The sequence below is a fragment of the Apium graveolens genome, chromosome 3 (genome assembly GCF_009905375.1).
Source record: "Apium graveolens cultivar Ventura chromosome 3, ASM990537v1, whole genome shotgun sequence".
Lineage (NCBI taxonomy): Eukaryota > Viridiplantae > Streptophyta > Magnoliopsida > Apiales > Apiaceae > Apium > Apium graveolens.
The window spans coordinates 12458939-12485208 of NC_133649.1; the positions used below are offsets into that span (position 1 = coordinate 12458939).

At 33.4% G+C, this 26270-nt stretch overlaps 3 protein-coding genes across 4 annotated transcripts; 2 read left to right on the plus strand and 1 right to left on the minus strand.

Annotated features, from left to right (window-relative positions):
- Positions 1–5265: 5265 nt before the first annotated feature.
- On the minus strand, positions 5266–7347 carry LOC141710600 (rho GDP-dissociation inhibitor 1-like). 2 transcript variants are annotated; one of them, XM_074513171.1, is made up of 6 exons: positions 7198–7347; positions 6491–6675; positions 6355–6415; positions 6027–6242; positions 5799–5923; positions 5266–5594 (listed from the first exon to the last, which is right to left on the minus strand). In XM_074513171.1, the coding sequence occupies exons 2-6, from the start codon at positions 6671–6673 to the stop codon at positions 5517–5519; spliced, it is 663 nt and encodes a 220-aa protein (XP_074369272.1). In that variant the 5' UTR covers positions 6674–6675; positions 7198–7347; the 3' UTR covers positions 5266–5516. The 2 variants fall into 2 exon arrangements, with proteins under 2 accessions (XP_074369272.1, XP_074369271.1); XM_074513170.1 differs by having other exon boundaries at positions 6027–6245; positions 7198–7346.
- A 2181-nt stretch (positions 7348–9528) lies between these two features.
- On the plus strand, positions 9529–9837 carry LOC141713892 (putative lipid-transfer protein DIR1). The gene has a single exon (XM_074517457.1). It carries the CDS (start codon positions 9529–9531, stop codon positions 9835–9837), a length of 309 nt encoding a protein of 102 aa, XP_074373558.1.
- Positions 9838–18179: 8342 nt separating this feature from the next.
- On the plus strand, positions 18180–25594 carry LOC141711706 (glycerophosphodiester phosphodiesterase GDPDL3-like). The gene is made up of 9 exons (XM_074514355.1): positions 18180–18467; positions 19429–19722; positions 20641–20753; positions 20845–21346; positions 22403–22441; positions 22600–22878; positions 23409–23551; positions 24244–24727; positions 25032–25594. The coding sequence occupies exons 1-9, from the start codon at positions 18362–18364 to the stop codon at positions 25328–25330; spliced, it is 2259 nt and encodes a 752-aa protein (XP_074370456.1). The 5' UTR covers positions 18180–18361; the 3' UTR covers positions 25331–25594.
- The last annotated feature ends 676 nt before the right edge of the window (positions 25595–26270 follow it).

Below are 26270 nucleotides of genomic sequence, written 5' to 3' on the forward strand. Positions count from 1 at the left end.
AGAAGAGGATTGAAAAATCCGGGAATAATTGGGTGGATGAAATACTCCCAATATATTGGGCTTACAGGACTACTTGTAGAGTCACTGCCGGAGTAACTCCTTTCATGTTAGCATATGGGGCAGAAACAATTGTTCCTGTATTAATATCGTACCCATCTCCCAGAATCCAAGCTTTTAATGCTGAGGAAAATGAGGAGGGGCAAAGATTATCCCTAGATTTAATAGATGAAGTACGAGATGCGACGCATGCAAAGATCGTGGAATGTCATAAAAAGACCTCTTTTTATTACAACCTAAGGGTGAAAGAGAGATTATTCAAGTAAGGAGATTTTGTCCTAAGGAAGGTGGAAGCTTTTGGAGTAGGGAAGACAGGAAAGCTCGCCCCAAACTGGGAAGGACCGTACAAAGTTAAGAGTGTTCAAGGAAGAGGATCCTACAAATTAGAGACTATGGATGGTTTTGAAATACCAAGGACTTGGCACGTACAGAACCTGAAAACCTACTATGTGTAAGATGGATGAACAAGATTCTCGCTTTTCAAAATGACAAGTAGGTTGAAAAGCACCTTGAAGCTTTGCTTTCTTAGGATTTCATGTTTTAGTTTTTTAAGACTATTATTTCGAGTTCTAGCTCTGCAAAGACTTATGTAAGGGATGAATCCCAAGAGTTTACAATTTATAAAGCTTCCATAAACTTATCTAATGGTTCATCTTATCTTAGAAATGTGTGGTTTAGTTTGCTTATCCATTTTTTTAAAGTACAAGTACGAAGAAATATAAGAAAAAGCTACGAAAAGGCAAGTAAACTATCTAACTCCCATAAAATAGTACAAGTACTTTGAAAAAATAGTAAAAAAGCAAACAAACAACTTAAAATAACATAAATAGTCCCCGAAGGGAAATAAGTTCAGAATACATCAGAATAAAAATAATAAACATAAAGTCTGAAAAGACTAGAATTTCTACTCCTCCATGTTGGAGCCATCTTTCCCTTGCTCTTTCTCGATATCTCCCTTCTCAACATTGGAAGAAGGCTCGGCATCCTTTGCAGGAGAAGCTGGAGGAGAGGTAATGCTGGGATCTAGGATGCGATCATCATCTCGGGGAGGATTGAAGAGAGCATTCAGGCTATCTTAAGTCTCTGGCTGCTCAGGACTGATAAAGTCATTGGCCTCTATCAAGCCAGGATGCTTCTCAAACACTACCTTCACCGTTGCATCCCACCCTTGAGTAAACTGAAGAGGATAAAGACCCTCATCATGAATCTTCGTGAGATCCTTAAATTTCTGGAAATCCATGTTGTTATCAATGATGGTTTCCTTATCACTCCGGAGCTTAACCAGCTCAACATGAGCCTTTGACAGCTCCTCCCCCTTCATCTTCAGCTTCTTCTCTAAGACCTCGGCCCTCTCCTTCCATTTGTTCATATCCTTCTCATAAGTATCAGAGTTCTCCTTCCAGGACCTAGCCTGATGAAGGGTCTCCTGGAATTAAGTGTTACTCTGCACAAAGAAAGGAGGATTTAACAAAGATTTATAGAAGAAAAAAAAGTTAAAATTAAAAGATAAGATAGAAATATTACCGAAGCTTGGGCCTGCGAACCTAGAAGCTCAATGGTCTCTATGTCACTCCCCGTCATGATATCAATAAAATTGTGGGGAGTGATGGAATGATAGGACCAATCCTTAGCATGCTTGGTGGATCCAACCACCGTATAACTTCTCCTAAAGCCCCAATTGGGCCTAAAAGAGTGCGCATTCAGAGGAGGATCCACATCATCTCCCAGTTCCACTACCGGAACATGGGGCTTAAGAAAAGAAGGCCCATCAGGTTTGCTCCTAGGGTCCTTGTCGAGTTTGGCCCTCTTCCGGCGGCCCAATTCCCCCTCCTTAGGCCTGTTCATATTATTAATGTCCTCGCAAGCTGAAATAAAAGAAGGAAAGTGTTAACAATTATAAATGTTGACAGATTATAAAAGAAAAACAAGGGAAACAGATTAAATTACCCCTATCACTGGCCTGAGAAAGGCCCACTTTCTTCAAAAGAACTCCTCTACAAGAGTCCATGTGTCTGTTTGGCCATTATCTCAAATGAGGGCTTGATAAACGGCCTCCTCCTCGTCGGTAAGCCTAATACTAGTTGGGCTACCATCTACTACCTTGAAAAAGGGCCTACGAAAAAGGGTAGCCCAATCACCTCCAGCCAACGTTAACCTAACAAATTCGTCTCTCCATTTTGGGTTGTTTTCCACAATGGAGTTACTATAAAAAAATATGAGGGATTGTGGGCCGTTGGCGAATAAAAACCCAGCCCGGTTGAGTTAAAGAACTATTATAGAATTGGAAAATTTTCCTAAAAACAACAACGGAAAGGGGGAACTTGTTCCTAAGACATAAGACCATGAAACATAAAATATTTCTCCATGCGTTTGGGGGAAGCTGACATGGGTTTACTTGAACATCTGCTAAAAGATGGGGGATGAACTCATAAAATGGGAACCTTAGACCCGCAGTTAGGGCTCCTCGATAAATAAAAATGGTATCCCCCACCTAGTTACAATACCTATCCCCAGAGGCGGCCGGAGTAATTCTAAGGTCAGGGGGGAGTTTATACGTGCTATTAAGACTTTCTATCCTACCATCAAGTTTGTGGAATATATTACCGTGATTGTAAGAATCTAAATCAGAAAGGGAGGGATGTTCATCCCCCCTAGAATTTGTCATGTCTATGAGGGAAGTATAAGGAGATTGGATATGAATAGTGGTACCTCTCTTGGATGAGTTCATCTTTGCCAAACGAGCAAGATCACGATCAACCATTAAAATTCTTGGGCTGAAAGCTTGAAATGCAGAAAAAGGAGGAAGAAGGTAGACTAACGGTGGAGTTGCGGCTGAGGGACTCGCCGGAAATCGCCTTTCTTAGAGAGAAAGTAAAGAGATTTTGAGAGATTTTGAGAGTGAGAAGTGAAATGAGAATTCTCACTTCTCACCACACTTATATAGCCAAAGTTTTGGAAAGTGAATCGACTAAAAGCCCATGAAGGCAAGGCCCAATCAAGGAAAGCCTACTAGAAAAGATGTTTCCAGGACAATCTAGAAGGTGAAAAAGAATCTGAAAGGTCAAAAGTCGACCAGAATTTCGGCTAAAAAAGGGTCACCTTGATCGAATTTTCATTCGATTAGAGTGGTAGAAAAGTATTTAAGTCGATCAGAGTCCTGATTGATGATGAAGGGAACCTTGATCAAATTTTCATTCGATTAGAGGGGTAAAAAATCATTTAAGTCGATCAGAGTCCCGATCGATGAAGAATGAATTCTGATCGAGTTTTCATTCATTTAGAGTGGGAGAAAAATATTTAAGTCGATCAGAGTCCTGATCGATGATGAAGGGAACCTTGATCAAATTTTCATTCGATTTGAGGGGTAGAAAATCATTTGAGTCGATCAGAGTCCTGATCGATGAAGAAAGAATTCTGATCAAATCTTCATTCGATTAGAGTGGTAGAAACTTGCTTAGTTCAATCAGAGTCTTGATCGAAATCGATCAGGAATCCTGATCTACAATGGCAAAATCCTGATCGAATTGTCCCTTGACCAAAAGGTTAAAATTGACCAAAGATGAGTCAGAATCCTGATCGAAATCGATCAGGGATCATGATCGATGAAAGGAGAATCCTGGTCGAATTTTACTTCGACCAGAATGGTGGAATTGAGCATAAGTCGACCAGAATCCTGATCGATATCGATCAGGAATCCTGGTCGAAATCCTTGTCGACCAGAGTGACAGAATTGGAGATAAGTCGACCATGATCCTGGTTGATTTCGATCAGGAATCCTGGTCGATCCAGCCTGAATCCTGGTCGATTTTATCTATGGAAATAGCCAAAAATTCCCAAAAATTCAAGAAATTTATAAAATAATATTAAAAAAAAATTGACAAAATATTCCTTGGAAAATTGAGGAAAAAAATACCCGAGGGTACATAAAAAATCCCGGAAAACTAGGGAAGCCCCGATAACTATCATGAAGCCTTAAAAAGGGCGAACATCGTTGTGAATATGTAAGTCGCTCCACACTTCACGTTAAAAACGATACCCTGAAGGGACTAGATGAGCTTAACTTCAACGAAATCCAATACGATTTCTCAGAAGTTGGGGGCAAATGATAGGGTATAAAATAAACCTTAATTACGTCATTAATGTTGCATTAATTATATCTAGGACTGCAAGGCCCATTAAAGAAGGTCATATGTATGACGTTCAGACCAAGAAGGTTAACACATTGATCATGCCCAAGAAGGTTAACACATTGACCAGGCCTGATGGAACAAAGAAGACCCAATAGCCCTGAATATTTATTATTTTCGTAATTAGTAAATATGGGAAAAATCAGCTATTAAGGAAAGTCCTAATAAAGGTATGAAACCTTGTGGATTCGCCTCCAAGAGGTCTCATAGTATAAGGAATCAGATTCCTATTTCCTGGGACTTCAAAGTCCATACTAATTCTGAGACTTGCCCACCAAGTCTCCTAAATCTAATCTAATTCAAGGTGTTCAACACCTATATATAGGGTCTCACCCCCACCAAATAGAACTACGTTTGTTGACTTGATCTTTGGCATACAACAAGGTACGTAGGCATCTTATTAAGGCAGATTGAGTCACGAAACAAAAGAGCAGTCAAATCGAGTATCGAAACTCACGAACCCTAGCAATAAATATACTGTAAGTTTTTATCCATAACAGCATCCCAGTTTTAAAATCCTAACGTGAATATTAAAAATAATATAACACGATTATTTTTTGGCAATGGGATATTATAATTATTTTTTGATAATATGAATTACAAAATTCTAGGATGGCAAGTGAGATTTGAAAAAAAAATAGGATGCAAACTGAAATATAAAAATTTCACCAAAAATGTCCTTCTGACAATTAACGTTAACGTTTGAATTAAGGTAAAAATTATTAATGAGATGCAAAAAGTCATCATTTTTTAAGTTTAGGATATAAACTATTTAGGTTAAAAATAATGAGATCAAAATGAGATGTGGGCAAAGTTTTGAAATGTAAAATGTAAATTAGTCTTTTTTTAATAAAATGAATTGAGAAGAACGCGATAGGCGTTGAAAAGGTTTGTTTTTTGTTCATTTTGAACCTCGTTTATCATTTGTGTTTGATTGAAAAAACCAATCATTAAAAAAACTTAAGGGTGACAAAAGAAATAAAGAAGAAAAATTGGAAGAAGTACTCTATAAACAGAGGAATTATCTGGAAAGAAATTTGTTAGGAAAAGATGATCAACCTGTCAAATTTCAACTACAACTTAAAAAAAAACTCAGAAACTGCGAATTCAAATGATAAACGCTTAGACATAAAATTTGTTTGCCTCCTGCAATCCTGTGCCATTGCTGTACTAACTTCATTAGACCTTCACTTTTTGCTGAGATTTTCCAGTGTCCCCAGTCCGAGTGTGTACAGCGTATCAATGCAGCTCATCATACTCTTGAATTCATCACTATATTTCAGGCCATTCTTTCCGGATATCGAATGTGTAGTTCAGTTCTAAGTAACAGTTCTTGTCATCGTCAACAAACTGATTAAATCAAGAACAATATTTGTGAGTGACAAATTTTATGTTACCTTCAGCTAAGTTAAGTAAAATGATTATAGGAATTTAAAATGGCAATGGAATGCTGAATAACATAATATTGTGTTGGGTCCTTCCTCCGACACCTTAAGGTTTTGGAGTAACCGGTTACTTAACATGGAAAACCTAAGATTAATTTTGCAAAATTACCTTGGTTTTTGCTGTATAAGACCCTCGTGCAAAATAACCAGACGGGGTAGTTTCTTCTGGCATTACATGTGTGTAAGGCTCTGCTTGAGGACTAAATGTTCCCATCATTTCCTTTGAGCTGTCAACTAAATTATAGTAATTCGCAACATAATTGTTTAGATGTAATGATCAACATAGGTTTTACACGAAAACTATGAACATTTGGATGGTAACTGAAAGAAAGATTACCCTTGACACCAGTTTTCCAGACGGTGTTGGTATATTTGAGGCCACAAACAATATCATTGCTGACCTTGATAGAAAATCTCAAGCGATATTTGCTACCTTCTTTTAGCGTAAACCATAGGCCATTTGAGTTCCCGGACTCTGGTATATCTAGAACCAGATCACGTCTATCAGCAGTAACGATTGCCAGACTGAGGATTTTCACATCCGGTTCTTGAACTTCTAACAAAATCAACAATACAAAAATGTATCAAAAAGGAAGATTAATAATACATGAATGACAAATTTGGGTATTGTGTGTGAGAAACATATAATGTTCTTGTGAAAGTACCTTCAGTTGCCTCTACGCTTCCAAGAAGTTGTTCTTTCCACCTCCTTAGACTATCATCATCCTAAACCACATAGTTATTTGTAACTGAAAAAACTGAAAATACGGAAATGTACTAAGGATGCTTAAAGGAACTGACCTTGTCTATCTCAAGATGTTGTCTGATACTCATTTTGGGGCCTAATAGTACCCTCGGGTCTTCTTCATCTTCAGTTTGACATATAGATGAATCACTATGCTGCCTGCTTAAACTTCCTCCTTCTGTGTCAGAGGCCTCCTCTGAGTTTATCGATGTTGTAGCCATACTTTCATCTGTCGCCATTCCTATCAAACAATTCGATTGAAAACTATGTTTAGCAATCATCATCTTGCACTATCCAAGTATGATTTACGGTTTTTTTTTAAAAAAATCTACTGTATCAAGTATACAATATTGTAAGAAAAATAGATACTGAAAAAAGTTCTTTTTCCCAGATAATCAAAATTTAAGTAACTAGATACTCAGAATCTCAGATACTCTGAAACCCTCAACATCCTAGTCCTCAATGTGATTTTCTTTTTTTGTTATTACGGTGAAAGATGAGTATCTGCTATACTATAAGACGATGGACAAAACTCACTACACACTGTTACATTTACAGAGGAATTGGGCTGATCAATCAATCTGACATGATTGCTATAGTTATCTCTGTGATGATTTTTTTTCTCTCCATACGATGATAGCTTGATCATGCACATGCAACGCTCTAAAATTGCAAATGCAAGAATGGTATTTTACACACAAAGCTGCAAAAATGGTACAAAATTAACAGTTTTTGGAAGATATTAAGTTGGTGAACAATGTACCTGATGGATGAAGACTTAAAGATTTATGATAAGTTACATGAAATAGTCTATAAGGAACAATGCATCAAAAAAGAAAGAAGAGCTTTAAGAGGGGTGAAAAATGATGATGTAAATAAGAGTGATAGTTTGAACAATTAAAGTGGAAGAAGAAATGGTCCTATGGTGATCCGGATAGTTATGTGGGGATAGAAAGAGAGAAAAAAGGGAAGAAGTTGTTATATGTAGAACACTTATATATTATGATTTTTTTTAAGAAATTATATTATACTCCCTAAATCTCTTACATTTTGCTTGATCGTGTGACTGTTTTTTTTCTATTTTCGTACCACTTCAAGGTTTACAAATATAAACGTCAGATCGTTAAGTAACCAACTCATCTAAATAATCTCATGCATGATTTTACGAGAGACATTAACAAAGCAAATAGTAGAACGAAATCAAATTGAAAAATACTTTGTCTAAAGTCACATGAAAATATATCTGGATCAAGAAATTAAATTGTAGTTGTAAGCCCAAGTTGTGGACTTGTAGTTGTGAGCCACTGAGCCCAAAGTGGTGTGGTGTTTGGAACTTTTATATGTGTTGTTCTCAGGAGCGGGAAATCAGGATCATTCTAAACCATGTTAATTAATTAACTTCTTTGTTCAATTTAGATTTTGGAGGTTTGAACTTGTGTCCTCTGTCTCTGAAATGAGTTTTAACGGAGTGATACATAACCGGCTCTCCTAAATCTCGCGTGGAAGAGGACTTAACGCATGTGACTTTGAAGAAGATGAATGTAATAAATCTTCAGAAAAGTTTGGATCACTTCTTGAAAGTTAACTAATGTACATGATTTGAAACTTTGCAGAGTCATATTACACAAAATCGTTTTGGAACTTGTACTTGAAGCAAAATTTTCACAAATATGCTTAATAAGTTAATCTGTTTCTGTAAATTTGCTTACTCTCTACTCTCTAGAATATAATGTCATTGCTTGAAAAAAAGAAGAAGCTAACTACACAGTGATCAGAGATTTACTAATCATCTCAAACACTTGGAAAGAGACAGTTAAATTCCATTTTGCAACTGTTTGAATGTCAACATTAGAAGTGTATAACAACAAATATTGGTGTGAATTAGGACAACTTACTACATAGATGGTTTCCAGGTTTAATTTTAGTGTCATACATTGGGAGTTTGTTACACCTGGAAAGTAGCAGAACTTAGAAAAATCGAAGGAAAACATAACCAGAATTTTAAATCTGATGCTGTGGCCTGATGCTAATGCTGTCAAGAGATAATGCATCTTTAGGTATTGGTGTTTTCCCCTTCAAACAACCCCACGCCACCCCCAGCCCTACTATGTCACTGGTTTTCATTTGTTATCGCCAGAATTAATAGATTTCTGAAATTTCGGTTTGGATGATGATTTAATTTCTAAAAGATAATTATAATGGCATAAAAGATATTATGTTATTTAGCATTGCCGTGGAAGAAAAATGCTATTTTTCATCTGAAACTGTCAAATATGCTTTCTACAGCTCGATCAATCCGAATCTGAATAATGAAAATGAGATCTTCTTCCTTTCCTGATTTCCAGATAGACCAACTTTGACAATGTGGATTCACATGTCTTCCCTCAATACTCAAATCACAGTTTTGAATGATTGGTTCTACACTATCCTAAAGGCCAAAACACCATTTTGTTTTTTCTTAATATTGATCAGATCCAAATATGTCTAGGTCCATAGTCCATAGACTATTGACTAATTTGGCTGACCCTAAACTTTTGAAGTTTCAGTTCTTACAGTGTTCAGGTTTAGTCTGATTAATACATACTGTCTTCAACTTCGACCTGACAAAAAGTCGATTTATCTGTTCAAGTTTAGCTACAGTTGCACATTTACTGGTATCGCAGGCATTTCATTGATCAGAGTTGGAGAGAAAAAGAAGAAACAGAGAGCAAGGTAGGTTCAATCATCCGAAAAAGAGCTATCTAGGTTTGCAAGTGATCAGCATCCCGAATTTGTACATAAACTAATATTCAGACTAATTACCAGATGTGTGATGCTGATGAGATTTGATTAATCATTTTCTTCTCTTTTTTTTCTTGAGTTCAACTCGAGCTGTTTAGCAATTAGCATAGATTAACATTCCTTTACGTGACATTATTCCCCGTGACTGGACTCACAAGACATTCTTAGTCTTAAGAGAATTAAACAAAGAGTAACCAGAGTTCACATGCTGAATAAGTCCAAAACAAAGTTCCTATAAATTAACACCCTATTAGCATTACAAAGCATACTTGTAAATCTAAGCATTACAGTAAGAAAAAACCAAACAAACACAATGGCTTCCACTGGCATTATGATGTCTTTCTTGATGGCAATGGTGGTACTAGCTGCAGTGGAGGCTGCGAATAAAACTCCAACCATATGCAACGTGAGAGTTTCCGAGCTTGGCGAATGTCTGCCAGCAATCACAGGCAACAAACCTTCATGGCCAACAAAAGGGTGTTGCAAGGTGATGCACAAGGTGAAGTTGCCATGTCTGTGCAAGTACAAGGACAAGTTTCTGCAGTACGGAATAAGTCCGAAAAATGCCATGGCAGTGCCTAAGAAGTGTGGTCTTAAACTCCCTGCACAATGCCGAGGCTAATTTTGAAGTTGCGCTCGCATTTCAGCCTGCCACTACCCTTGTTTGGTCTTGAAAAATTTCATGTTTTTCGATATTTTTACCTTAAAACCAAAGTGTTTGTGAAAATAAAATATAACTAGTGTTTTTTTGCTTATATTCTCACAGTATCACATTTGTGTAATCTGTAGTACTAAACATTCTTGAGGTTGGTTGAGTGTAATGTTTAATTGTTTGTGAATTAGTCCTTTGAATCAATGTCAGTTGTATTTGTTGAAGCAAGTATTAGTTTACCACGTAACCATTAAAATAAAAATAAATAAAATTTAAAATAAATTGAATAAACTTTTTCACAGGCTAAAAAGGGACAGAAAAGTTGGTTAGGAAAACAATATAGATTGGGCAAGATATTAGCGGGCCAGCCAAAAAGATAGAATGGGCCGTGCATGGGCTGATCACTTCAATGTGAGTCAGGTATGAGTTTATCATTAGCTGTCTCTTACATCAGACACAGTCACTCAGAGCAGGTAGCGTGAGCTAGAGAGTCGAGATTATTCACGGTTAAGACTTCCATGCCTGGACATGCCAATCATTGTTGGTGGGATGTAAATTTGTGTATTTCCCACTTTGAGTTATTTGTTAACATGCTAATCTATAATGCTATAAATTATAAAGGGTCTTTACCCTATCTTAAAATTTTAAAATCACTAATTTCTTGACATGATATTAAAATTCGGCCAGACGGGAAATTCATGTACGACTTGCTACCTCCCCGAATATTCACCCATTTCTTGACAATATTATAAACAAACTTGAATACTTACTTTTTAAAAAAAAATATTTTCATAAAAATAATAGCCCTTAGCACAATTAGATAACTCAAATGATTAAGAGTATATCATTTATCGTTATAGATCATGTATTCAGTTTCACGTTGTCTCGTCCCGAATTTTTTTAGAATAAATACTTCTTTTAAATCACGTTAAACTATGAGTAAAAATCAAGCATAATATTAAAATGAATAGAAAAAATAAATATATTTGATACGTTCCGTATCATGTCCGGGAAGTTATGGCCAAATGTGCTCTATATATTATACATGTCATGCATGAGTTTAGAATTAATGTATGCATCTGACGTAATATTATAGATGACAGTGATAAAACAAATCGATCAAAATATAGAAATTGAAAATCAGCGGAGACTTTGTAAATGTAAATTGTTGCGTAGTGAAGTAAACCCAAATTGTTTTTATTCGTGATTTGTAGATAAAAACGTACTACATAATTGATGTGGGGAGTGAAGTCACTGTTATGAGTGTGTGGCTCAGCACAGATTAACACTTATCAACACGGACGCTCCTTGTTGGGTACCAGGTCACGCAGGACCACTCAGCACTATTGTACTTGCATTTAACCGCTCTAAATTTTATATTGGGATATTCTAGTTGATATCATTATAAAAATGTTTTTTCTTGCTCATATTATCAATTTATTAACTTTTTACTTGTGGTATATATTTGATTTTTTGTTTCAAATACCCTCATATTAGGTAAAATCTAATGTAATTGGATTCGGTTAGAAAATAGATTGTATATTTCAATTCTTTGTGAAAAATGCATAAAATAGATTTTTTAATTCAGTATAAGTGAAATATTATTAGGCAAGTTTGGTTTTGAAATTTAAATATATATCACCAATTTTAACTCTGTTTTAAAAGATTTAAAGGTCCATTTTGTAATATTCGTAAAAATTTTGTTAACATTTTGTGATAAATAAATATTATGTGTTTGTATAACTTAAAATGTTTATTGCCATGATATGACATGCGGTAGTTGTTATTTGTGGTCCCGTAATGATCATAAATTTTTTCGATTATTTGTTACGTGTTTAAAATACAATCGTATGAAAGAATACGTGATATGTACGCGTGTTTATTAGCATTTTTATCGAGATACTTGTTTTGTTTTGTGTGTATTTGCATGCATTATACATGTTTTCAAGGTTTACTGTTACTTTAGAAATGTTTCGGTTTTTCAAAAATCAACGGGTCAGGACCCTGTTGGGACCTCAAAAGTCACAAAATTCATATTTTTTATTTTTATAAAATGATGCATATTTCAAAGATCCATTATTTTTGCATTTTTGAATCATTCATATTTTTTGGGGAATTTTGGAAAAAAATTATATTTTTCCGATTAAAAAATATTTCTCGTAATTATTATTTTTGAATTAATTATTTTAATTAAGGGATAAAAACGCGCTTAAATAATTTTGGAGTATTTATTTTTTCAAAAATATAAATAGCTGAATTTTAATTTTTAATTTTCATATTTATCCAAATATTAGGAAAAAAATAGAATATAGGAAATTAGGGGCTAGGGTTTGTTCTTGAGCAAAAAGCCTATTCAAGGGGATTTAATCATCAGTTTTTTACGATATTGATACCAAATCAAAGTTCCGAGTGTCCACTTCATTTTGGTACCAGAATCACGGCATAAGGTTGTGTATTTTGTGATTTTGATTTCCGTCAATATGAATTCGAATTCAGATTTATGATTTTGATTGATTGTTGATTGATTTTAATGCTATAACAAGATTTATGGGATCGTTTAGAGTCGAATCATGTATTGTTTGTATCGATTTGATTACGTGAATTGGATACTCGAGTTTTGTGTTTTCTTTAATTTTTAATTTCGATTTTCTGGTTTAATGTACTGATTGTTGGATGTTTTTGTTAATGGGTTTGAATTGTACGAGTTATAGCCTTTATTTTCATATATGGATTATTAAATTTGGTTTAGAATTGAATCGATTAGTGTTTCGCCGGATTATTCGAGTTTTTCGTAGGAGTTAATAGAGATTTGGCCTGATTTTTAACTTTGTGATCTGTTTGATGATGTTGTTGTGTATTTGTTGTTGTTGAACAGTTGTTGAACGAATTTGGATTCAAGAAAACCTGTTGTTTTGGATTAATCGGGGTTGCAGCGGGTTTGTCAAAACCTGCCGGATTTTTCTGCAGCTCTCCTGAAATTGCAGATTTTTCGACGGTTCATGACTGACCCGCCCTATTATTGAACAACCCATTTGCCCGTTTTCAGCAATTCCAAATTCAAAAATATGTTTATGCAGATTTTATTTTAAAAATAATTCAAAATTTATTTTAAATTTCAAAAATAATTTAGTTAATTATTTTAAATAATTAACTAAATTATTTTAATTTCAAAAAAAATATTTTTTTCTTTTATTATTTTTCAAAATATAAATTTGATTTAATTATTTATAATTTATTTTAATTATTTATTTATGATTTAATTAATCAATTAATTTATTTAATCAATTAATTTAATTTATAAATAGTTAAAAAAATAATATTTATAATTAATCCAAATATTTCCTAAAAATTAATTTTGGCGTTTTAAAATTATATTTAGGTATTGAATATTCAATCAATATCATTATTAATTGAATTATTCGTATTTATTCATAATAAATTTACCGTTTATCCGTTAAATACGAAACGAACGCATCTAGACTCAGAAAAATATTATGCTTCTAATAAAAATACTTTCGAGACCTAAATCCTTTTATATTGAAAGGTCATTTATTTTTCGAGTCGTCTGAGTCGGACCATTGATCGATAAATCATATTTTTGATCTGATTCCAGTTTTAAAAGTACCGAGCCCTGTCTTTTGACGATTTGACTTATGTGTTACATGAATTATGTGTTTACGTATTACATGAACATGATTACAAGCTATGTGACCCGCCTGCTATCTGTTTACAGTTTTCAATGTCATGATTAGATATAAACGATCAGGTAGACGTCGAGACGTATTGTTACGTCAATCAAGTTTAGTTTTGTTAATTGAAATAGTAGTTTTGTTTATAGAATCGAGTAACGAGGAGCGCAGTCAGGTGTTAGACTGAGTTGGTAGCCAGCAGTTATAAGTTGAGGTTATAGTGAGGAGTTATTGTGCATACCAGACAAGTTTTCTATACTATTCTAATTTCAGAATAGTTTAACGTTTTACATATCGGATTGCTTAATTATGATCATGCAACTATGTCTTATCTATTCTAATTCTAGAATAGTTTATTATTTTAGATATTCAAAATAGTATTATTGTTTATAAATATTCTCGTGATGCATTACATACAGACAGTCAGTTATAAGTTGAGGTTATAGTGAGGAGTTATTGTCAGTGTTCTAAAAATCGGTCTAGGCGGCCGCCTAGGCGGCGCCTAGGCGCTAGGCGGTGGTAAAACGCCCCGACTCGGACCTAGGCGGTGATTTAGGCGTTTTTTCAAAAAATCGGGTCAAAATCGGGATTAGGCAGGCTAGGCGGTCAAAAATCGGTCCTAGGCGGTCTAGGCGGAAAATAATTAAAAAAAATATTTTTTTTACCTTTTAATAATTTAATTCATTAATTTCATAATTTCACACAATATCATGTTAATTTCTAATATAAAGTATTGGTAATAAGTAACAAGTAATTAAATATATTTACTTTCTCACTTAAAATATAAAATTAACATATTATAATTAATTTAAAAGTGTGAATTAAAATATAGTTAATATTGTAAACTCAATAATTAGTATATAACGCATGTCAAATGTGTAGATATTGTTTAATATCATTCTAATTTCTTTTTTCAAACAAATATTTGACATATTGATCATTATATAATTATAAAAATTAAAAATAATATTTATATTCTTCAGATTAATGTTCCGATTAATCGGTCCGATTAATCTCCGACTTGCCGATTAATCTTTCGAAGGTACCCTCACCGCCCTGGCACGCCTAGCGATTTATGGAACACTGGTTATTGTGCATACCAGACAAGTTTTCTATAATATTCTAATTTCAGAATAGTTTAACGTTTTACATATCAGATTGCTTAATTATGATTATGCAAGTATGTCTTGTCTATTATAATTCTAGAATAGTTTATTATTTTAGATATTCAAAATATTATAATTATTTATAAATATTCTCGTGATGCATTACATACAAACAGTCAGTGATTTAATGAAATTCTTTTACTCTAGTAATTGTTATGCTAAAACGAATCTTCCACTTGATAGATAGTGAATAACTATACTATCAAGATATATACTATACAGTGAAACTTTGTTATGAGATTAAATAATAACTATTTATTATAGTTATTCCGCCATCAGTTGTTGCGATTACTTCGGACCATGAGAAACGGGAAGTTAAATTGACACGGATGTCATTGATACGACTCTGTTAATAAAAATATTTTATGGATTGATTATTGGTTAACGTAAGAGGCCGAGACACATGTCCAACGCAAGTTATTATATAAAAGTGTAATATCTTGCAAGACGAATATATGCCTTTTAGGATATCTTATATTTACCGGTATTGTTGAGGGATACCGGTGCTATGGTATGGCTGATGGATACCGGAGCTGTTTCAGGACTGATCATCAGAAACAACATAGTGTATAATTGAGTTTAATTAAAATGTTGTTTAAACATTAAAGCTTATATTAACTTTTGGTTTTACTCAAATATTACTGATCAGTTCTATTGTTCAGAAATATTGTGGTTGTTGTTTTAATTATAATCTATATACTGCTTGTTGAACATTTCATTCGCTCTTACTTGTTTATTATTAGCCCGAGTTCTAGGTTTGATCAGGAGTTGTGTGCTTGTAAATAGTTTTTGGTTTATGGGTTATAATAACTTTGGTTTGTAGTAGTGCATGTTTCATCCTATAACCTGTGATCTATCCAATTGTATGCAAGGGGTCATATTTATTATTTTATTCCGTTGAGCATATTATAGTATTGTTTATCGGTTAGTGACTCCTAAATCTAAATCCCGGATACGGAGGGCATCTCACATTTCGAGTATTTTTGCAAAGATTTCAAACACAAATTGTTTTCCAATTTTTATTACATTTTACTTAACACAAGGGTATCTGAAATGAGAAATCAAATGTACATTATTATCACGGGTGAAAGCCAATAAATTGATGGTACCAGCGAGAAAAGCTACCATAGAGAATATCCCTTTTATATGTTAATATTATAGGTACCTTTCAGTAATTAATCGGATAATCAGTAATTAATCGCAGTATTGATTGTAAGCAATTTAATTAATTAAATAATAATATATAATTTTATTTCAATTTCATTAAGTTTTCATAATATTTACAAATAATAACACATATCATTAGTTCATATTTTAAATTTTAGTGATATATACATATTTTATTATAGTTGGATTATATATAATAATTAATACTCATTATTTAGTAGTTAAAAAGTTAGTACATACTGTATATAAATTAGATACTACACGAGATTTTGAAAGAAATGAATCGATCAAGTAAATTTTCGGAAGAAATAAAAGTAATTCAACTGTAAAAAATTATTCAATAATTAGAGTTTAGGATTTAGGGATACATGATAGTCAAACTAAGTCAATATATCATAATTAAATATTTCTATTAATTTTGAATTGCAACTTTTCTTAAAAAAAATTATATTTTATTAATAGTATGCACTTAATCACCGATCTTATTATTATTACTAGTTTGAAACCCGTACGGTGTACGATTTTTTCTAAATTATATAATTTGGTCAAATATAAATTAAATTGAAAGGTTTAAGATGCATAATTTGTTTATTCAAAATTTTATATGATACGATAATAATTATAAACATACACATCTAATTTGATACTTTTACTTATATGTATTTAAATTTGATAAATAATAATATTATTATTTAAAATATAAAGTATTATTGTTATTACTATGTGCACTCACGAAATAATTATTTTTAAAATTATAAGTTTTGACCTAAATCAATATTATATGAATCACATTTAATTTGATTTTATTTGAAAAATCTTTATACAGATCAAATCCAACTAAATGTCTTTAGTTTGATTATTTTTTTTTCAAAAAAGAATCAATTATATACTTTTATTTTAACTTAAATGCATGATATATATAATTTAATTTTAACTGGTCGAATTTTATTTTAAATATAATTTTGTTTTATCATGGATCAGTTTTATAATTTTTAGCATGGGTGAATAATATATATTAATTTATTTTAACCCGACGTTATTATACCAATCGACGAATTACCTGTTCGATAATATAATTTTTCAACCGAATCAATATTATTTGTTAGTGTATTTTGTTTTATCCCAAAATCCACTATATCGACCAAATCCAACTAATTATAGAAATAATGCCCAAAATACACCACTTTCCACCTTCAAATGCCCAAAATGTCCAGATGCGCGTGAGTCGTCCAAAATACCCACGAAAAACGCATTTCAGAAATGCGTATTCAGCCTTTTAAATTTTAACATAGAATACGCATGTTGAACATGCATATTCACTTTTGATTTTACAAAAAATACGCATATTCAACATGCGTATTCACAAAAAAATAAAAAGTGAATATGCATGTTGAACATGCGTAATCTTTGTTAAAATTTTAAAAATAGAATCTGCATCCCCCACATGCGTATTCAGTGTTTAAAAAATACGGAATATCCGACCAATATGTATTTTGGGCAGATTTTTTCCAAATGGTGGGCATTTTAGTTTTTCACCCCTAATTATACCCAGTTTGATTTTAAATTTATTTTAAGCCCGACTAATAATACAATTTTATTTTAACTAAGATGAATAATGTATATTAATTTATTTTATTACAAGACCATTACACCGGCAAATTATCTTTATTTAGATTTTAAAAAGTAGCATGATTAACATAAAACAATTTTGTGTATTTTATAAATCCAAATACAGTATCGAGTGATTGAGTACCATATTTTTAATTCTTCGGCATACAATGCACGAATGTTTTATTTTTTGTTTAATCTATGTTTATTTATTTGAAATAGTTAAAGAAGAGAATCAAATTGAAGTTCAAATAAATAAAAAAAAATTATCAAGTTTCGTTTGATTTTATTCCGGCTGTATCTGTAGTTTTATAAATTAGATTTTGACCCAAAAAAATGAAAGTAAATTTTATTTATTTTAATATAAAAATAATATTTAATTTTTAGTCAAAAATTAGTCTGACCAATAAAAAAATGTTATAACTGTAAAAATACCAAAGAAGTTACAAAGCTAATAACATCATTTTCAGAATCATGAATGTGTATGTAAAACATGTAAAACATGACAAGTAAAAGGGGTAAGTTATAAAGGCAGTAGCATTATTGTCAGAATTAAAATATGACAGATCGAGGGAGTTACTAGCAGTTTCATTTTCAGAACCATGAATGTGTTGTGTATGTAATTACTGCATCCTTACATGAATAAATTTGTGGCGGTTTATGAATTATGATTATCTAGTCAAGTCAAGTCGTGTCCGAATGTACTCACATGTACACATTGCGAAGTGTCTGTGTTTATTATTCTAGTATTTTTTTCTTCTTATCTAACTACACCACTTGTTTTGCCACTATTTTCTCCACTCAAAAACAAATTTCAAAAGCTTCTCTCAACTAACTTCCCCTGTGCCGGTTAATTTTCCGGCAATGTGGAAGCAGCTCCTTTTAATCTTGTTTTACTTTGCTGCATTTACTGCTGCTGCAGCTGCTCAACCTTCAACCAAAAAGCCCAGCTTATGGCAGACACTCAAAGGTGTGTGTGTAAATGTATTACTTAAAACTATTTCTTAAGTAGCAACAAGAAGTATTTAAGTAGCATACATGTTTTTTTCATTGTAAAATTATATAGTATGATTTAAGACATGGAACAAACGTTTTTTTGTTTGTTTATGTTTGTTGCAATTAATATATTTATTTTCTTTGCTAAATGTTGCAATTAATGTTTGCCTAAGTTGTGTGTTTATTCTTTGCTAAATATGATTGTGAGGTAAGTGAGCTTAAAGCAGGTGTAAGGTAGCTTAAAGCAGGTGTAAGTTCCTATGCAGGAGCTAAAGAGTTCGAATCATAATATATGCGTGAGTAATTAATTAGAAAACGAAAAAAGTGGGTGCAAGTTCCTCCGCGGGAGGTCAAGAGTTGTCCGTATGTAATTAATTAGAAAAAAAAGTAGGTGCAAGTTCCTTTGTGGGAGGTCAAGTGTTCGACTCTCAATATGTGCGCGTGTAATTAATTAGAAAAGAAAAGTAGGTGCAAGTTTCTTTGCGGGAGGTCAAAAGTTCGACTTATGTGTGTGTAATGAATTAGAAAAGAAAAAAGAGTAGGTCCAAGTTGGACACATTTCTCTTTCTATATCAACTTTTAAATTATTGAGGATATTGGATGTGGGTTCAAAATCGAGAGTGGTAGACCTCTTCGTAACCATAGTTCTGATATCGTGTTAAGTTAAAGACTTTTTTAAATCTTAAGTGCTGAGAAAGAACTTTGATTGACTGTATCATATGCTTTAATTAGAGTAGCACCCAAGTTTAACTTGCTTTAATTGATCAATGCTAGAAGGTAGTAAATTACAACGTCTATTTATGTATGAAGGACAATTTGAAACTTGTTTCTTTAAATGCACTATTCCTTACTTAAAAGCTGTCAATTTATTCTGTTATAAGCATTATATATAAGTCATTTTGAGCACACAATTTATATATTTTTTCGGTTTGTAGGAGATGCACCTTTGGTGATAGCACATGGAGGCTTCTCTGGAATATTTCCTCATTCTAGTTCTTATGCTTATAATTTCGCATTACAAACTGGTTTACCCAACACTGTATTGTGGTGTGACGTACAGCTAACAAGTGATGGATTCGGGGTCTGCCTTCCGGACCTTTTGCTTAACAATGGTTCTAACACTGCTGATGTTTTTGCAAACAAGAATAAAACCTACCTTGTGAACGGTATCAGCACAACAGGACTTTTTACCGTGGATTTCACCTTAAACGACCTCTTAAACGTCTCTTGTAAGTATGATTTTCATTTTAAATTTAATACATCGATAAGGATCTGATTATCAAAAAGCATTATGTTAGAGATTTTTTGGGTACAGAGACAAAGGACATCTGAAATACTCCATCTGTTCAATGCAGTTGGTTGTTTTAGTCTTCTTACTTTTCCCTTTCAAGTTAAGTACTTAAGTTAATAAATTATTTGAGGAGTAATAAGGGACTCTCATTCTAAAATCACTCCTCCTCTTATATTATGCTACTTTACAAGGATAAATATAAATTATTATACTATAGCAATTGCATATTGAGCTCAACATTTGAACCTTTATCAGTGTGTTAACACCGGAGCAAATGACATGATATAACAGAGAGAGAAAGCTTCATGTCTGCATTCTTTTCTTAAATGCAATATAGGATATGCTGCATGCGTGGTTCTTTTGCATAACAGTTCTGCAATCATCAGATCTACGGGGATGGAACAACATGTCGGAGTAGATCCTTTTACAGTTATTCCAAATCGGTATCTCTTGAATGATGAGGTTTAAGCGGACAAGAATAGATTTTTGGAGTCAAGTCAAAAGTTCTTCGCCTCAATTTAACACTTCCCAACACCTTGGCCTAAAGTCATTTTAGGCTGTAAATTGACATACTTGTCAATTAGCTGAACATATAATTATTGTTGCATTCATCAATCTTTAACATCTTGCTTATTACTTTTCGCCAGATGAATACTAATGCTACAGTAAGAAATGTTTTCCCTTTATGATAGAAAAATGCCATAAAGCTTTCAGATGGTACCTAAATATTTATAACTTGTGAATGGTAATTAAAGGAAAGTTCACAAGCCTACAATCATAGAAACGATAGTATGAGATCATCAGTGTTACTGCAATTGGTTATGCATGCTAACAAGCTATTCTTTACACTGTGCAGTAACCCAGGGAGTTTATTCACGGACATATCTGTTTGATTTAAATTATTTTCCAGTAATGACTATTCAAGATGTGGCACAGTTAAAACCACCAGGATTTTGGTTAAATATCCAGGTAATTTTGAACACATCCTCTTTATCAATGGCTAATTACTAGATGACCATTGTCTTTAATTAAACTTTTGTATTTCCATTTGCTTTTGCAGCATGCTGCTTTCTTCGACCAACATAAATTAGACACAAGAAGTTTTGTGCTTTCTACAACCAGAAGTTCTATTGTGAATTATATTTCATCCCCAGAGGTGAACTTTCTGAAAAGTATCGTGGCAAGACTTAAAGCAACCCCAACAAAGCTTGTTTTCCGGTTTCTAGGGAAGAACGAAATTGAGCCTTCAACTAACCTAACTTATGATTCTCTATTAAAGAACCTGAAATTTATTAAAACATTTGCTTCTGGAATTCTAGTCCCAAAATCTTACATTTGGCCTGTGGATCCGAAACTAAATTTGCAGTCATCTACTTCAGTTGTTTTGGATGCTCACAAAGAGGGGCTAGAAATATATGCAGCAGATTTTTCAAATGATGTACCTCTTGCATATGATTTCAGTTACGACCCTGTAGCAGAGTATTTACAATTTATTGACAACGGCAACTTCTCCGTGGATGGTGTGCTCACTGACTTTCCAATAACTCCATCAGCAGCTATAGGTATGTTTTATCAACTATTATTCTTTTCGCAAAATGGTCATTTCCAGATATTATAATACTCGGACACCCATGCTGAACCCTCAACCCCTTATTGTCAGAATAAAATGGAATTTGTTAGGCAGTTAGGCTACAGGCCAACAGCTATGAACTACTGTTTTTCAAACTGGGCCCAGAAACTTCCTAGTCTATCAATGAATCTTATCAGCATGCAACTATATCTGTGAGAACTCTTGTTGTACACTGTAGTGATTGAGGGCAAATTACTTGATCAGATAATTGGACAAGTAGCTTGCTCTAGTTCATCTGAGTAATGAGTATCGAGTCCCTATTAGGTATTACAGCCTAGGAAATGTATTTTGAATAAAGTCTAAGCCAGATAATAACCAGAAAAAAACATTTGGCTTTTAGATGTCTAGCTATAATGACTGGAAATTCCTGAGGCTATTAAGTCGAGAAGATAACTAATGGATTATACAGTAGATTTCAGTAGGCGAAGTCTAGTAACCTAAAGGGATATCTGATATATTAAGGCAGTTATCTCTCGCATGATGATTCCCCTTGTTTCGTTCATGAATTAATATGGACATGCTTCATACAATTTTGATATTTGTTCAGCAATTAATTTGTTTCACCATATTTTTATATGTATATTCATATACAGTGACAGTAGCACACCGATAGAAGTTTCTATGAACAAGAATGCTTTATTTTCGTTCGTTTAGAATAAATGTTTGAGTAACTTATATTATGAATTGCTACATAAACTTCCTTATATTTTATACTACAAATCCATTTCGAATTTGGGCAATACAATGGAACAAAAAGTATTAAAGCTTCCGTAAAAAAAATCTGATTTAGTACTGTTAGTTTAATTTTGTGTGGAGTTTACTCCAGTTTTACTCTTTTACGACTATGAAACAATGCATCACTCCAAAGTGTTCTTATACATCACTGCATAAATGAATATTATCTATGTTGCTGACCTCTAGACATCTGAAAGTTATTAGTTATGCATCACTCAGTCCTTCTGATTGTTATTTCCTTGCAATTTTGTAGATTGTTACTCCCATATGGATAAAAATGATTCACGTCCAGGTATGTCCATATTATGTGTGTCTTTTGGTGGCAGCTTTTCTTTTGTTTTTTTTACTTAAAAGTATTGCTACACATCTGTGCCTAAATGTGATATTCTTTTGTATGAACTAATGAGTACGTCAAGGTGTTTTATTTCATGTGGGCTACACTTGATACAGTGAAACCTTTGGTTATCACTCATGAAGGAGCAAGTGGAGACTATCCAGGCTGTACTGATTTGGCATATAAAACAGCAATCACAGATGGTGCTGATATACTTGACTGTCCAGTTCAGATGACGAAGGATGGAGTGCCTATCTGTTTGGGCTCTATAAACCTTATAGATAGAACAAATGCTGTTCAAGTTTACAGTCAGCTTACTACAAACATTCCTGAACTTGATAGTGCTGGGATATTTTCCTTTAATCTTACATGGAAAGAAATTCTCACATTGAAACGTAAGTCTATATATCTCCATGCACTGGATGCTAATGGTGTCTAGTCATTTTGGTATACCATATATTTTTAGAAAGAGCTTCAGGTTCTGTACATTGTAACGGAGACAGACAATAGTTTGTCATAAATTTAGCTCGGTTTACATTTGGCTCTAAAATCAGTAAGGTGTTGAGAAGTCGAAATCTAACTTTTGTTGTTACGATCCCCATTTAGGAAAACTTGAAAAGTATCTATATTTTTCTGTGTGCATATTTCACATTAGAATACAAAAATCGTGGTAGAATAATGTGTGCCAAGTAAATGCATGATAGTCTGGTACCTGTATAGAAATATATAAATGGCCTGCAACTGCAAAGAAAAATCTTGAAGAATCACTGCATGTGATAAACTATTAAGACCCTTCTGACAATTTAAGTGCCTTCCATCACCCAAGATAAATCCTTGATACTTAATTAGTTTGTCTTATGTCCTTCCAGTATTGAAGTGATATGAATAATTTTCCTGTATCTTGATGTTTTGAAAATTATGGCAGCGGTGATATATAGCCCATTTACAGAGGTGAAACTGTACCGGAATCAAAACAACAAGAATAAGGGACAGCTCTTGTCATTGTCCGACTTTTTGGCTTTGGCTTATAACGCAACTTCTGTTTCTGGTGTTGTGATTCGCATTCAGGTGATTTTGTGCTACTTTTTAAAACTTTTAAAACAATTTAACAATCTATTTCCCCTCTGTATCATTATTAATTTAAAATTAAAAGATCAAGAAAATGTCTCCATTCAATTTTTTCGTTTCTATGTAACTTTTCTTTGACGAGGTTAACTACATGAGAAAACTGTCCACAGACTTCATAAAGTAACTGATGGTTTTCTTTATGTTAAGCTGATTTGATGATATAAAAGCATGGTGGGCGAGAGTGGCAGTAGAAAATAAGTAACCATTGCTTAACATTGAGAAGTTCATAAACAGGCTTATATTTCATATTTGGATTTCCGAGTGCCAAAAGTGAAGGGGCAAAGAATTTCACATCGAATATATATAAACATAATTTATCTGGTATTTGAGTAGATGAAGCCATTTTACATTATTGAATATTCTGCAAACTTGTACTCCAGGACTGTATGAGTATCACTGTGCATTTAACCTTCCTCCCTATCTCACTTCATAGCTTCTTTCTGTCACAAGGGAAGAGCTTGCTAATGAGAATTAACACTTGACCAATCATTGGTTTATAATTTGTATCTAACAACTGTCCTTCAAAAGTTTCACATTCTTGTAAGGTACATTCAAGATATGTTGCATGTACTTCTTGGTGCATTGGCTCGATTGTTAATTAATAGAAAAGCATTTTTTTTCTCCTCTTATAGGAAGCATCTTTTCTAGCAGAGCAGGGTTTGGATGTGACAGATGCTGTTCTTGATGCTTTGAGCAAAAACGGTTATGATGATCAGAAAGTAAAAAGAGTAATGATTCAGTCATCTAATAGTGCAGTGCTTATTAAAATCAAGGAGAAAAGAAAGTTTGAATTTGTTTATGAAGTTGATGAAGTTATACGTGATGCTCTGAATTCAACGATGTTGGACATTAAGAAATTTGCTGATTCCGTTGTGATCAATAAAAAGTCTGTCTTCAGTCGAGATGGTCTCGGGTTCCTTACTGGTGTCACAAATGTCGTGCCAAAGTTAAAGGCATTTAAGCTACCTGTCTATGTAAGACTCTTCCAAAATGAATTCTTTCCTCAATCATGGGACTTCTTCTCAGATGCGCATGTGGAGTTGAATTCCTTCGTTGTTGGAGCCGAAATTGATGGTGTCATAACTGACTTCCCCAAAACTGCCAATTTATATAGAAGTAAGTTCCCTCTTTGTGTGTACATGGTAATTATCTTTACTACTTTCGTTATTCAACTTTTTTCTTTTCTATTATAAAGTTCAGACATGTCTATGTAATTACGTATAATTTCCGGTTTGATGGACAACACCCCCCCCCCTCTCTGTTTTCCCCTTTAAGCACCCCTAAAAGTTCTGGTGGAAAGATTTTAGACTTTGTTATTGTTAGTATTATGCAATAGCAGAGCTGATACGGCTCTTTTAAGTGTTGTGTTTGTACTGCAAGCTCAGAGCTCTTACCTGTGATATAATTTGGTGATCAACAGGAAACCGATGTTTAGGGTTAGGGAATAAGACACCAAATTACATGGCTCCAGTAGCGCCTGATGGTCTCTTAACAGTTGCTGTGGCTCAGCCACCAGCTGAAGCTCCCAGTCCGGTATTGTCTGAGTCCGACGTGTTAGAGCCACCATTGCCTTCTGTTGAACCTACACCATCAACTACCGAGAAAAATAATGCAACAGCATTACCTCCAGCCAGTCAACCAAATGGACAATCGAAACTAGTTCTGGATGTTATACTGTCCAGCCAGCCTCTGCTTCTTTCTATTATTTTACTATTCTGAAGACAAGCCTACAAAGTTTGCGACATTCATTATTTGCATATATGTTATGTTTCCAAATATGATTGTGTAAAGTTATGAGATGGTCAGAGCTTCATCAAATAACAAATTATCCATTGGGTGTGGAAGATTTGTCCACCCTAGATAATATGTACAATCTATTCCTTCCATTGTAATCAGAATATGACACAGTAGTATTCTGCTGCAGGAACTCTTTAGCCTGAGCATCACTGCTACTAAGTACTATAATGACGAGGTTCTGTAATATTTTCCTAGCCTTTTTTATTTATGAATCTGTTTAGCACTAAAGTTTGCATATTTTATCTGTGTGGTACTTATTTAGCTCATCCAATTAAATCTTCTCTTTCATTTCATGTTTTACTCGTTTTGTAACAGACCGCATTAACTCGCTATCTTTTTGTGTTTCTCTTGAGGCTCCGTAACTCGCAATCTAGTCTGCCACTAAAACGTTGAAAGATTTGGGGACACAGTCAACAAAATATGATACGGATTCAACGGATCCAACTCCTGCCTTTCCAAGTGAGCTTTGCACAACGTAGGCTGAAAATAATATCACTACATATTCTCAATTTTAAAACTGATTATCCAATACTTTTCTCACCACCAGGTACAGAATTTAGTACTATGGCAAATGTGATTTTTAGACACTTGCATTAGATAATAAAAAAGAAACTAATCTTACAGTCTCAACAAATAATAAAACTTACTCCCTCTATCTCACTTGTGGTTTACCTTGAATTTGGACACCAAGGTTAAAAACCAATCAATATTTAATGTATAAATTGTGCGCAGAGAAAAAAAATAATGGTTGAAAGTAATTTTTATATTATAAAACTCTATGAAATTTTGCTACTTTTTGAAAGGTTTTGAAATGTAAGGAAACATAAAAGGAAAATGTAAAAAATGTACTGGACAAGGAATA

What these genes read in the sequence shown, in the direction of transcription:
- LOC141710600 (XM_074513170.1), bottom strand. Translation starts at nt 6,673, where the DNA reads ATGGCGACAGATGAAAGTATGGCTACAACATCGATAAACTCAGAGGAG. An exon ending in AACATCTTGAGATAGACAAG is followed by an intron (nt 6,416 to 6,490) that starts GTCAGTTCCTTT and finishes TATGTGGTTTAG; the next exon opens with GATGATGATAGTCTAAGGAG. An exon ending in AAGCGTAGAGGCAACTGAAG is followed by an intron (nt 6,246 to 6,354) that starts GTACTTTCACAA and finishes TGATTTTGTTAG; the next exon opens with AAGTTCAAGAACCGGATGTG.
- LOC141713892 (XM_074517457.1), top strand. Translation starts at nt 9,529, where the DNA reads ATGGCTTCCACTGGCATTATGATGTCTTTCTTGATGGCAATGGTGGTA.
- LOC141711706 (XM_074514355.1), top strand. Translation starts at nt 18,362, where the DNA reads ATGTGGAAGCAGCTCCTTTTAATCTTGTTTTACTTTGCTGCATTTACT. An exon ending in CTTATGGCAGACACTCAAAG is followed by an intron (nt 18,468 to 19,428) that starts GTGTGTGTGTAA and finishes TTCGGTTTGTAG; the next exon opens with GAGATGCACCTTTGGTGATA. An exon ending in GTGTTGTGATTCGCATTCAG is followed by an intron (nt 23,552 to 24,243) that starts GTGATTTTGTGC and finishes CTCCTCTTATAG; the next exon opens with GAAGCATCTTTTCTAGCAGA.